The following is a 14,634-nucleotide window of genomic DNA, read 5'->3' on the forward strand; positions in this document are numbered from 1 at the left end:
AAAGAGCAGAATTTTGATAGAGTATTTATAAATTTAAAATTTATATTTATAAATTTAAAAAACAATTGACATATTTCCACTATTCACAATTTATTTGTATAGTGCTGTTTAAACAAAAGCGATTTAGATCTTCATGTTTATTAACTATGGTATCAAAATGAATTACTAGTATGATAGCCATTATTATTGGTGGCCTAACATTTTTCTTCCTTCTATTTTTTTTTTCTCTCTTAACATACTCCATATCTCCTTTCTTATTACCACAAGAGTGGATAAATGAACAAGATCTAGCCAAACAAAGAACCTCATTCCTTGGCCACAGTGATTGGTTCAGTGAAGGGCATGTGACCCAGGCTAGAGTTATCAGGCAGGGTCCAATTTAGAAAACAGAGGCAATGCTAGATGGTTCAATGGAAGGAATTTCATATGGTGAACTGGTTATAATAATTTTCTAAGAGTTGAGATGCCAGACAAAACAGAAAACAAAGGTACTCGGAGAATAGTAATAGTAAGAAAAAGCTAACACTCCTTCAGCAGGAGGTACCAAGGAAGAATGGACGTCACCAGAACTCAAAACCTGGTGCTACCTCATGGGAGCTAGATATGGGGAAAGGCTGCTCCATGGAGTCTGTGACCACAAAAGCAGGGTCATTAGAGCAAAGGCTGGAAATATGGTAGAGATGCAGTGGCCACTGGAAGTATCAGCTGAGGCAGGGATGAGTGCAGGGAAATAATGCTGGTTTATCCTTTCATCCTGCCCTCTATTGTCCCAACAGCACATCTCCTCTTTTGAATCCATCTGGAAATCAATGGACAAGGTACAATTTTCAGAGGAAGGGCAGACTAGACCTGAGAACAAATGAGCACACAGTTGACACACCAAGATAATTCTCACAAAGAAAAGATATTTCATCATCCAAGTTGCTGGACCCAGGAAAAGAGACTTTTTTCCTTGCCTTCAAGAACATAGTACTAGGAAGACATCCATGTCTATGTGCAGGCAGATATCTTCCACAGATTAGGGAAACCCATAATCCCGTATCGGTCAGAGAAAATGAGGCCTTCTCATAATAAGAGAACCAAGTCATGGGGGTGGGGAGAGCACTGAGTTTGCTGCGTGAGCCCCAGATTTTTGCCCGATGTGACCTCACCCCTGTCTTTTTTTTTCACCCCTGCCTTTCTTGATTACATGAACTAAGAGGTCTCTTTTTGGTTTAAACTAGGTTATGTAGGGCTTTTTTCCCTTGTAATAAAAAGTCTTGACTAACATAACCATGACCATTAACTGAATATCTTAAAGAGGTTCGAGGACAAATGCCGAATATTACTAGTAAAAAAAAATGAAATCAAAGAATGGATATGTTACCAGTAAAAGAAATTAAATGAACATGGTGATGTTGACAGGTCTTGGTTGACATAATAGTGAATGAATTCTCTTTCTCTTTTATCTTAAATAAGGAATTTAAATACAGGGAAAAAAAGGAATCTAAAAAGGTAATTTTCCCCAGCCTCTTAAGACAGAGGAGCCGGTTGATTTCTTTGATTCATGCCTAGTAATCAGACTACAAAAGGAATGCAGATCAATGCCAGATGGGGGCTATCAAAACAAAAATTGGCCACAAAGAAACAAAAATGTATTTAAAGTTAATCTGCAGCTATAATATGTGGGATGTTAAACAGAGCAGTTTCATCCTCTTTTATCCTACTTCAACAATTCAAGAGAGAATTTTTTTAATAATGTAAGTGAATGATTTATCCTTTAACCCGTTTGCAGAAAAGGTAAAGGAGGGCCGGTCCACTACCGTATCTGTTTACTTGTGCTGAACACTATCGTTCCTAGCTTTTCCATCTTGCACAGCAATCAATATATGTACTCTATCTTTTTACTACTCCTCAATCAAGTGGAAAATAGAAATTAATGGGTTTTGCTTTACAGAATAGAAATCCTTAGAAACCTAAAGGTGGTTAGCAGTTTGTTTGCTTTGAGTACCTAGAACAAAGAGTCAGATCTCACTTGCCAATAAGTAATTTTGTTTGAAGAACTTAAAACAACCCCCACCTTTCCCAAAGCATGTTTCCATTCAGTGATGCATCTTCTTCTAGGTCTAAGTTTCCTAGAGATCAGAGTTGATCTTTCTCCATTCTACATAATTTTCAAATAAAAATGATATTTCTCAGTATGGTTGCATGTCTATTAGTCTTATCTATTCATCTAGTGAGAATATTCCCCAGGGCAGGAGCACGCTTTTACTCTGCCTACTCTCCAGCATAGTCTTCTACACACAGTGATCTCCATTGATTCTCTTAGAAACAGAATCTTAATAGACTCTTGGTATATGGGAAGAATTTATACCCCTTCAGTCTTAGAGGTACCAGGGGCAGGAACACCAGAGGTTCAGCATTTAACAAAGCTAATTTTAGTGGCAATCAGCATAGGTGGGTTAAACTTGACCAGAATCTCAATTTCTGTCACTTTCAGTTGTATTTCATTTTATTCTCACTAGTATTAATGTAAAGGAGGACTGAAGAACCACTTGTCTTTAATGTAGAAAGTTCTTCAAAAATTGAGGATTTTGAAACAAAGTATCTGTTACATGGCATGGAAACAAAATGATTGTTTTTATTTTTTTATGGATTTTAGAACATACACCAGAGTGTAGTGGTTAACAATGCCGTCTCTGGCATTTGAGCTTGTTTTAATTCCAGCGCCAGCATGTACAAACTATGTGAATTTAGGCATGTTTATGCTACCCTCTTCTCAGTTTCTTCATCTGTAACATGGAAATTCCACCAAGATCACCACCTTCACTCATCTCATAGATTGTCTTGTGGGGATTAAATGAAATAATGATTCAAAGGCATTCAAAATTGAAATGAAATTTTTGTGAATGGCATATGATAGGGATCCAGTTTTGTTCTTTCGTATGTGAATATCCAGTTTTTAAAACACCATTGATTAAAGAGACTAACTTTTCTCTACTGCATATTTTGGCTCCCTTGTGAATCATTAGTTGGCTATATATACATGGGTTCATGTTGGGGTCTCTATTCTGATGCACTGATCCATGTATCTGTTTTTCTGTCAGTACCATTTTGCTTGAATTACTACAGTTTTATAATATAGTTTGAAATCAGGAAGAGTGTTGCCTTCAGCTTTGTTCTTTCTTAATGAAACACATTTTGAAGTGAATTTTAAATTAACCTTGAACATTTCTAAGGGCCCTTTAATGCATACACATTGCCAGACTAAATTTGATCCTCATGTGGGATTAAAGATTTTATTTATTTTTATTTTTACGAGAAAGAGAGAGAGCAAGTGTGCACATTCACAAGCAGGGAAGAAGGGTAGAAGGAGAAGCAGACTACCCGCTGAGCAGGGAGCCTGATGCAGGACTGGATCCCAGAGGCCTGGGACCATGACCTGAGCTGAAGGCAGATGCTTAACTGAGCCATGCAGGTGCCCTTTCTCATGTGAGATTAAGTTACCTTATTATGTAAAAGAGTCAAAGGTAATAATAGTTTTATATTTGGAAAAATATTTTTCAGTTTATAATATTAACAGGTCATAGAAAAAATGGGATTGTTTTGATATGTACTGATGAGGAATACGATGTAACTTCATAGCGCTTATTAATTAAAAACTCTTAATGTAAGGATACCTCCTTCATATAGGATAAAGAATATCCTATGGCTAAATAAAGATATAGCCTGGGAACATTTCCATTAAAAAAAGAAAAACAATGTCTTTTTAGTAACAAAAATAATCTGTTACAACATATATAAAAATACTCATTCATAATAGGGTCAAAACTCTTTGGGGATTCAGCAAGGAAAATGCACAGCAAGAAGAAAAGCACAAAACTCTACTGTAGGCAAAATAAATATGAAAGGATATCTGGCATTCCTTTTTTTTTTTTTTAAGATTTTATTTATTATTTATTTGACAGGCAGAGATCACAAGTAGCAGAGAGGCAGGCAGAGAGAGAGAGAGAGAGGTGGAAGCAGGCTCCCTGCCAACCAGGACCCTGGTATCATGACCTGAGCCGAAGGCAGAGGCTTTAACCCACTGAGCCACCCAGGCGCCCCGATATCTGGCATTCTTAAAATGGAAAAGCAATATGGCAAAGACACCAACCTTCCTTGTGAACCAAATTAACCTACAAATTTAATGTAATTCCCATGACATAGCAATGATTTGTTTGGTAACTTGGCAATATTCTTTTAAAATTCCAATAATGTTCATGTGAAATAGCTTATAGAGCCTTTAAAGAGTATGGTAGTGTGTGGTGTTTCTGTCCAGTTAAGGAAAATTGGGAACTCTTATGTGAGATAGTAAAACTTAATATAGAGTCATAACATAACACTATTGTTGGTTTTGGAATAACCATCCAGATCATGAAACAGAAAGGAGAACACAGACACTAGTCCTATTGTATTTAAGCATCTGGTTCAAGAAAAGAATACACTTTCATATTAATAGAAACTATATTATTCAGTATATGATTTTTGGAAAACTGGAAAATTACCTATTTCACACAATATGCCAACAATTTTCAACTGGCCTGAAGATTTAAATATATAATAGAAAGTTATAAAAGTTCTAGAAGAAATTATTTGTATACAATTAATCTTGGGAGCAGAGAAGTTCCACCTAAGTATTTCCTAAAAGCCAAATCCATGATATATTTGACCACATAAACATATTTCTATGGCAAACATAGAGTGAAAAGACAAATGGCAAAATAGGAAAGACATTATTGCATATGTGTTAATCAAATAATCCTTAATATTATAAAACAATGAAAGAGAAATCATGATCATAATAAAATAATAGAACATTTATATACACAGAAAAAAAGCAAATAAATAAATATATAAATAGTCGGCTTCCTAGTATTCAGAGAAATTCAAGTTAAAACACCAGTAAAATCATTTCTTACCAACCAGATTGGCCAAGGGGTGTATGTGGGCCCAACTGGCAAGATGTTGGGGCAATAGGCACTCAATTACTTAAAATAGGCATATAAATTGGCAAAAGCTTTCTGGAGGGCAATTAAAATTATATTCTTTGAACTATGATTTCCATTTTTAAGGATTTAGTCTAAGATTTATCTACAAGCATGTCATGACAGCAATAATCATATTAGTGAAAAATCTAGAAAACTATCATAACGAATGAACACAAGTATTAAATTGAGAAAATATATAGATATTGTGAAAATTGAGAAATATGTAAATAGCAAAACTTACTATCCATAATTTTTTTTTACTATCCATAATTTTAATATCCAGAGAAAATGTCGCTTAAGGTTTTCTTTATTTCTACAGAAAATATTACTCTTTTTACCTCTAGATCTTATTTTATACATATCTCATACAGATATGAGAGGTTTTATAAATAGGAGTAGAAATGTAATGGAGGTTTTATAAATGGAAGGAAAATATAATTTTGCAAACTTCTTTATTAATGCGAATACATTTTTATGTTAATAGATACATTCATTCAACTGTTTTTATTGGCCACACAGTAATTGACTATATGGGTTTTCCATAGATTATTTAACCAATTGTGTGGTATATAGGTTCTACATAATTTTTCACCATAAGAATACTGCAAAAACCAATGTTAAAACTTAAATTTTTAAACATTCAGCTTTTTTTTTTAAAAGATTTCACTTATATATTTGACAGTGAGAGAGAGATATCACAAGTAAGCAGAGAAGCAGGCAGAGAGAGTGGGGGAAGCAGGCTCCCTGCTGAGCAGAGAGCCCAATGCGGGGCTCCATCCCAGGACCCTGAGATCATGACCTGAGCCAAAGGCAGAGGCTTAACCCACTGAGCCACCCAGGCACCCCAACATTCAGCTTTTGAAAGTAATAAGTAAATGTTAAACATATTGATTCAAAATATTTCAGTGTTCTAATCTTAGAATATTCTGACTTAATGAATAAGCTTAAAGGTTGGTAAAGCTATGTAGAGAGGTTGGAGAGGGATTTCACTTACACTGGCAAAATTGTGTGCATAAATTGGAAATTTTACGAACATTTGATAGAAATATGTCTTTTTCTATGAGTCTGCACCTGTTAAAGTTCACCCCAATTGTATCCAAAATTCTTAATTTCCCTAAAATTAGTTAACTTATTTCAGTTTTCTCATGTCATGTTTAAAATGACAAATCATTTAATCAATTAAGCATTTCCTTTTTCAAAAAAAGACGTGAACATGGCAATCAAAAATAAATTTATTTAAGACCTAACATCAGAATTAAATGAAATAATTTGTTTAAAACATCTAGCACAATGCCTGGCAAGTTATATATGTTCAGTAAAGCTTGTTGTGATTATTACCATTAAGTAATGTGAGGCAAATATGGGATGCAGCTCTTATCCTCAAGGAGTTTAAATAATTATAATGATTAATTTCAACCATTTTTCATATTCTGGCTAAAAGCTAGTGAATGCTAAAAGAAAAAAGTTATTTGAAATATAACAGTGTTTATTTAAGCTGCATTTATCTTTTTTGGATTCCATTCATTTTTAAATTTTTCATCAAAACTTTTATTTATGTCAATATTAAGGGGGAATTTCTAAGTATATATGCTTCTTTATTAGTGCCCATAAATTATTTAAGTTTACTTAGATTTTCTTTTGCAGCCTCTCTAGCTTTATGCATTTTTTTTAAATCTAGAACAAATGTAAGATATATATGTCCTAATGCAGCCATGATCTAATTAGCATAACATCTAATTTTAGTATTGATTAATGACCATGATAACTGTCAGCCTAATGATCAATTATTTTGTTAAGTAAAAAATTCTTTTTTTAAAAAAGATTTATTTATTTATTTATTTATTTATTTATTTGACAGAGAGGGGTTACAAGTAGGCAGAGAGGCAGGCAGAGAGGGAAGGAAGCAGGCTCCCTGCTGAGCAGAGAGCCTGATGTGGGGCTGGATCCCAAGACCCTGAGATCATGACCTGAGCCGAAGGCAGAGGCTTTAACCCACTGAGCCACCCAGGCGCCCCATGTAAGTAAAAAATTCTTAAAATGTGTTTATGCGTGTGTGTATCTGAAAATTATATATATAGATATTTAAAATAGGTACTACTCTCTCCAAGCTAAAATGGCGGTTGTCATAGAAACAGCAAACAGCAGAAAGTCAGATCTGACATAACAAGAAAATAGTGGACAAAATCTTTGGAGAAATTGTGAAATAGGATGGCTATATTAGAAAAATTTACCATATTTAAAATTAATAGTCATCATGTCTTCCAAACCTAGTTTCTCAGGGATGGAATTAAGTATCGCACACCCTAGCATTGTTAAGATTTAAAGTATACATGTTTTTTTCAAATGTAGACATTGAAACCATTAGAGGAATTTTAAGAGGAAATATATTAAGTATTCTTTGTGAATATTTAAAAGTAATTTTATTAATAAGATGATTTAATACTAAATATTTACATTTTTAATCTTAAAAGATATATCCATTACCATGATCATCCAATCATTATGTAAAAATATGTTGCCTTACATGCAGTTCAGGTCTTCACAATATCACAACTAATGGGACTCACTATTGCATTTCTGCCAGAAATATCTAGTGCTTTTAGCACTCTGTCTAGCAATCTTCCTTAGCTTTCATGTTGCTTTGTAAATTGTTTTAATAGAGTTTGCTTTTTTGGTCACGCTAATTAAGACCACTGCAGCTATCCATTAAGGATCTTAAAGTGATTTAATAGTTCATTATGTAAATCAAGTTTCATAACATTTCATTCAAAATCCTAGAATTCTAAATTACATAAATCAATCTTTATTACTCTTCTATTATTATATTTGTGAGATAAGATAAAACCAAATACAACAAACTGAGCCTCCATTTCAATTTTAATTCACAATACTTTTCTACTTGAACATTAAATATTTATTACTTTTAAAAATGCTTTTCTAGTTTTTTGTGTTGACCTTTGAAAATCAAATATTTGTCTTTTGCTATACTTATTATGATTGCTCATTCTTGATTACATGTAAAAACTATACTTTTAACCTTAATCCCACTGTCAAATGAATTCAGTAAATTTGAGATATATAACAATTCTATTTCATGCCAGATCACTGTAGCTGAACATATAAGACATATGCTACAACAATTCTGTGGCCCTAAAACATTCCCAGTTTACTCCCAAATTCCTCAGACAAAAAAAAGGACAGAGTACAAACATGTACTTTCCAGAGTGAAATGGTTAAATATCGCAGCCAATTCAGAAATAGCACCAACTGGCTCTTTTTTTTTTTTAAAGCAAGACCAGATTTAATTCTATTCTGCATTCACATGCACACAAATATACTTCCCTCGAGCTGTCAGAAAGCATCAGATTGCCTAATCTGCATGATGAATTTTAAAATCTTCTGAGAAACACAAGGACATTTGCTTCAGGCACTATGATTTCATCATCACCATCATAAACAAGTATAAAGCCAGTCGACCTTTGGTATTCAAACCAAAGCCAAAAGATTATGGGGCTTTGAAAATGGTTAGTAGAATTTGAATCACCTCAACTTCATTTGGATCCATTTTTGAAGTCATGATATTTTGCAGTTAGGCAATCATCTATATTGCCTTTGACTATTCCTAGGTTACCCCAAAATAAGGATGTGATTCTTATCAAGAGGTTTATAAAACATGCAAATACTCTATGAAATATTTGTAAAGAAATTACATCATCAGATGAAAATATTCTGATCACTAATGTGAAGATAGTGTCTTTATAAACTTTTCTTTCTTTTTTTTTTTTAAGATTTTATTTATTTATTTGACAGAGAGAGATCACAAGCAGGCAGACAGGCAGACAGATAGAGGAGAAAGCAGGCCCCCCGCTGAGCAGAGAGCCAGATGCGGGGCTCGATCCCAGAAACCCGGGATCATGACCTGAGCTGAAGGCAGAGGCTTTAACCCACTGAGCCACACAGGCGCCCCTGAAGATAGTGTCTTTAAAATTTAATAGCAATTCTAATCCTTATACTCTTATGAAATACAGCTACCCTATCAATTCTACTTATAGACATCCTGAGTAAATAAAGGATGTGGAAAATTGGAAGATTTGCTATGATATATTTTGGATCCCATCCTACTAGGGCTTTGTCACTTCTATACTGTGAGAAATAGTACCATTAACCCCACGAGGAACTACCTTTACATTCTGTTTTTCATGGTTGCTAACAGAGTTAAAACCACAAGCAGTAAGCATTGTTTTTCTAGATTCACTATGACAGTGATATATAAAAACGTATTTGAAATTCAGACCAATTGTGCTTTTAAGTTTAAAGCCAAATTTAAGTTTTTCAGGGCTTAAAACAAACAAGCAAATATAAAAGCCAATTCTGTACCTAGGCAGCAAAATAGAATATAATTACTGCATTCAGCCAGAAGCTGTGACTAAGTGAGTCTAATCGAAATGCAAGGTAAGTGGGTTTCTGAAGTCTTGAATTATTGAACAAGTAATGTAGGGTCCTGGAGTTCAAGGGATGGAAAGATATCATTATCTTTTTTTTTTTTTTTCCTAGGGAGTCCAGGCTGCCCATTCACCCCTCTGGCAAAAGTGGAGTGTACAAAGGTTTTACTTTTAAGGTAAATGAAATAACCCTCTATTTGCTAGCAGCTGTTAAAGATGCACACTGCATACTTCATCTCATCTTCTTTTCATTGTTGCATTTTCACATTATCACAAGTAGCATTATGTCACCAAGACAAACCAATTTCCTTCACGGAAATGTAAAACAACATGTTTGCTGTAAGATATTTCCATCAATGTCAGTGACATACAAGGGAAGTCTCAACAGTCTGCCCTGCCACTTACTTATAGAAAAAGGGAAAGGAAAGTGTTCATTCCCACTCAAATTGAATTCTCTATCCACTATTTCTTTTGCTCATTGAATTTATTCATAAAACTTGTCAATGACACTATATTACATCCAAGAGATACTAGCACTTTCATTAGAAACCAACTGAAAAGAACAACAACAACAAAAAAGACAAGAGCTGAAATGCCAATTGCCCTTTCACCGAAAGACTCATTCCATTTCTAAGAGGAACTGGCACAAAAGCTAAACTAATATCTTTCTCTTGGTGATTTGGGTCCGACTTAGTATTCAGTGATATAACAGATCCACCAGAGAGCAGCAGCATCAGTCTCATAGAAAGGCAGACCCTAAGGTTCTACAATAAAGTCCTCTGCCAATAGCTGACATGTGGATTCTTCTCTAGTTACTCTCACTGGGCCTCAGTCCCACATCTGTAAAAATAAGAAACAGTCTAGATGTTCTCAAAGGTCCTACTAGACCTAACGTTCTTTGAATTCAAAATGATATTGATTCCTTACTGTTGTTTTTGTCTTATTCCATTATATTGTGTTGGATCCTCTCAAAAGAAATTAAAATGGGTTTTCTTCCTTCACTTGCCCAGCTTTATGAAATAATCAGTAAGCTTTATACTGATGATTAAGCTAAGAATCTCACAATAACAGGAAACCATCCATAGGTCACATTTTCCACCCATCTTTCTTACCCTCCTCCCCACTGTTCATCTCAAGTCATGGTTCTGATCACGCATTCAATTACAAGTTGTCCGATGATGCACACCATCTCCTTACATCAGCAAACATTTCCCTCAAAACCCTCGAAGATTCACTAAGAAGAGTACATTAGCAACAGTGCTAGAAGACAGTTAATGAAACTTTGAAGCTACTTTCTTCATCAGCCTGACTTCTCTTCTCTGTATCCTGGAGCGTCCTCCTCCACAGACTTTCACAATGGGGATGAATGAGAAAACTGGTGAACAGATGTCCAAATAGCTTATTTTATCCAAATAAAACTACTCTCCCCTCAAACTTTTCCCTTTCTGGGGTGCTCAGGTGCTCATAACAAGTGCCTGACCTATAATTTTTCAAACTCCTTAAAGCCACAGAACATCACTTTCATCTGGAAAGCATCTTGAGCCACAACTGTAAGATCTGATGGTGTTTAAATGAACATTATAGGTACTTTGTGAACTCACAAGCTATAGAAATCAATAGATGTCTTGCATAGAGTGTCCTACAATTGATTTTTCCAGGAGAGAGTCAATTTGTAACTTTAGGAGAGACACAGACACCAGGGAGGTTGAAAGCATACTGAAGGTTTAAAAACAACAACACAGGCATGTGGAAATTGCTGCCCTGGTGAGGTGGTATCTCAAAGAAAGAGAGTCTAGCCTGATGATGTTTTTCAGGAGTGGCTAAAGGGAAAAAGTCAAAAAATTCCAGGCAGCTCCTACAGTGTTCTGGGGCTTGGAGAAGGAAAATTCTCCAAGGTACACATGCAAGGTATTCAATAGCATTCTTGAGGGTCTTGAATTTAAATATACAGTAAGGATAAAGACAGCCAGTAGATTCGTCCTCTCTGGCTTTTAAAAACTGCCTGAAATTGTAAAAATAATGTATTGCCTACTTGAAATTTGCTAAGACATTAGATCTCAAGTGTTCACCATTAACAATGAAAACTAACTACGTGAGGTAATGGAAATATTAATTAGCTTGGTTGTGCTGGTTATTTTACAATGCATACATGTAACACCATATCATATTATACACCTTAAATACGTACCGTGTTTATTGTCGAAGAAGGTAACTATTACAAAAAAGGAAAAAATTATCTAAATGTAATCTAATCACTCAATAAAGAAGTCTAAGCATCATTCAATGCTTAGTACTCTTCAGCACTCTGGGTGACAGCAAGGTGTGTGCCCTCCACAGGGCAACAGTCGCTCGGAGGAAGGAGGTGAAAGGTTTATTTACAGATAAATCTCAAACGAACCTACCGCCAGACCCACTGACTCACAATAACCTTTCTGGGTAACTAGAGAATCCCATTCTCAAAAGAGCTCTTGCTTTTTCCCTTCTCCCAAGTGTTCCTTTATCTCCTCCTCACCTTTTTTTACTTCCCACAAGTTCATAGAAGTATAAGTTTAGAGATAAACGATACAAAGGCTAAACAGTCTTATAAAATTATACCTATTTTTATTCTAAATGCTTCTAACAGGGATGAGGGAGAATTCATGAATATCAAACAAACTTTCAAATTCTTGGAAGTGGAGGAAAGATTATTAAAGATGGAGTTTCAAGGGTCATAGAACCTTGATGCATGAACATCAGTGTGAATTTGAAAAGGTTATTTTGGTAAGTTTGGTAAAAATCCCCAAACATAAATGCCTCAGAAGAATAATATAGAAAAAACTATTATGGAAAAAACAAACAAAACCATAAAACCTCCCTTTTCTGTTGGATAATTTGTACTTTTACTTCTGGAATGGAGCTTTAAAAGGAAGTAGATATCCATCATCTTCTGGGACTTTATTTGACCTTGTTTAGTTTTGCTTTGGATGATTAACTTCTAAAACTAATTTAGAGATCCCTCTTTCCTTAATGACTGGGATTGAATGGACACAGGGATGTTGGAAATTTTCACCTATTCCAAAATCAGTTACATGTGTATTAGTTACAAGGAAGGCAGGTTGGAAGCCTAGCATTTTAAGTTAGAACCTACCATACTAAGGCAAATATTGTTGCTCATATTAACTGCTTAGGAAAGTATATATGTGCAGAAAGTGGCACTTACTATAGGGCATGAACCTGGCCTTAAGTTTGAGGTTTACCAGTGTTTAAACAGTGATAGAAGCTGAGGGATTTCAAGGCTTTGATTTCATAGCAGCATTCTTCTAAAAACAAACATCAGGGGCACCTGGGTGGCTCAGTGGGTTAAAGCCTCTGCCTTCAGCTCAGGTCATGATCTCAGGGTCCTGGGATCAAGCCCCGCATCAGGCTCTCTGCTCTGTGGGGAGCCTGCTTCCTCCTCTCTCTCTCTTTGCCTGCCTCTCTGCCTACTTGTGATCTCTGTCTGTCAAATAAATAAATAAAATCTTTAAAAGAAAATAAAAAATAAAAACAAACATCATTTTCTCACCTAGGAAATAAATGTTTTGTACTGAGTGCTGTTACTTCCATAACTCATTGTCCAGTATTACTAGAAGTTCAAAAAAGCTCAACTGATCAGATTTCAAACAGATGGATTTCAGAGAGCTGAAGGCGCAGAGGAAATCATTTTCAATTGCTTGCCTTAAATTGGACTCATTTCTGTCTCTCAGAATCACTCCATAGAGATGAACAGAAGAATGCTACTGAGATTTAATTAACCAAAATGATATCACGTTTTACAAATAAGTCTGATAGGACAAAAAACTTGGAGCAGATATAAGGCAGTGGATAAAGAGAGAAACTCCAGGAACCAACTGTCCAACACGGTTTAGAGTACAGCCTGAAATGGAGCTTCAGATACTCACCAGTGAAAAGATTACAAGTGGACGGATTGACACTATCAACACTGTCAGCACTGTCACAGCTAAAAACTTCATCATCTGATTCCCGCACAGAGGAGCAGGGTAAGGAGCCGTCAATTTCTTCAAACTTCCCCTTTAAAATTCCTCTCATAGCTGCAACACTGTCACATGCACCTGTAACAGGAATGGGAACAACAGAGCCCTGAGACGTTTGACCACGGCAGAGTCCAAGTCTGCAAATCGTTTTCTGAGGCTGTAATTTTTTGAACTACATCTACCCCCATTATCATATCTGTGAAGAAATTACTCCTCCCATAATGTTTGGGAGCGTTGAAAACAATCCTACCCTGATTCGTTGTTATTTGCATTCTCATTTCTGACAATGGCATTTTATAAGAAAAAGTCCAAATTAAGAAGGTAGAATCAGGGCACTGCACAAGGAAATAGGGTTCAGTGTTTTGAAACGTCAAAACAGGAGTCCATTACACTTATTTGATTTGTTCTAGCAAATCGTGTACTGTCATTGACAGAGCTAGAGTTCAGTACAAAATAGATCACTCACTTGCAAGCTGTCATACCCAGAGCATACTGATTAGGGCATGTCTATCTTGCTTGGGATTTCTTTTTTCTCGGGTACAAAGGCATTTACTTTCCTGGGGCTCTTTGTCCGTCAAAAATCAAATTGGTTGCTAGGAATGGCTGGCTATACCTGCAGAATTTAGATGCCTTATCATGTTTCTAGTCAATTCAGCAGAGCTGCAGGGAGTACCTGAGTCCTATGCCAAGGAGGTTTGGCTGAATAGATTTTAGGCAGGGTGAACCACAGTCCCTAAATCTTTTACTGGATAAAATATTGATTTGAGACTGCTCACTCTCTGAAACAGCATGGTCAGTGAAAGCCAGTCAGAGGTAGCCTGATGTATTTTAAAATTTTGTTAATGCCAATTTAGATGAGTCATTAAACCTCCAAGAGTAATAATTTCTTCATAGCTACAGAGTAACTGTTAAGATGATCAGCGGTTCCTCCGGTGACAGATAACCTCGATGAGTAAAGAGGGTCAGATGTAATAAAACCATGAAGTCATTTCAGTCTTCTTTTTTGTCTACTGCTACTTGTAACAAAGGTATCAAGAAATATTCCCCTACCCTACTGAGACAAGAAAATTAAAGGGAAACCATGAAAAACTGGGGGTTTTTTGCTCCTTTTCCTCCTTCTATTCTTATTAGGATCTAACCCTCCACGTTACACATGCCTCATAGAACAGA

The 14,634-nt window shown here is 35.5% G+C and overlaps 1 protein-coding gene across 1 annotated transcript in view; it reads right to left on the bottom strand.

Annotated features, from left to right (window-relative positions):
- CSRNP3 (cysteine and serine rich nuclear protein 3) overlaps positions 1–13,519 on the bottom strand; it is a gene marked incomplete at both ends in the record, with an annotated part of 173,988 nt that extends 160,469 nt beyond the window's left edge. Inside the window, one exon of the mRNA XM_080798426.1 lies at positions 13,372–13,519. Within this exon, the coding sequence (XP_080654552.1) occupies positions 13,372–13,519 (148 nt within the window). The remainder of the gene's footprint in view (positions 1–13,371) is intronic.
- Positions 13,520–14,634: the final 1,115 nt, after the last annotated feature.

Source organism: Martes martes (assembly GCF_963455335.1).
Source record: "Martes martes genome assembly, chromosome: 3".
NCBI classification, from domain to species: domain Eukaryota; kingdom Metazoa; phylum Chordata; class Mammalia; order Carnivora; family Mustelidae; genus Martes; species Martes martes.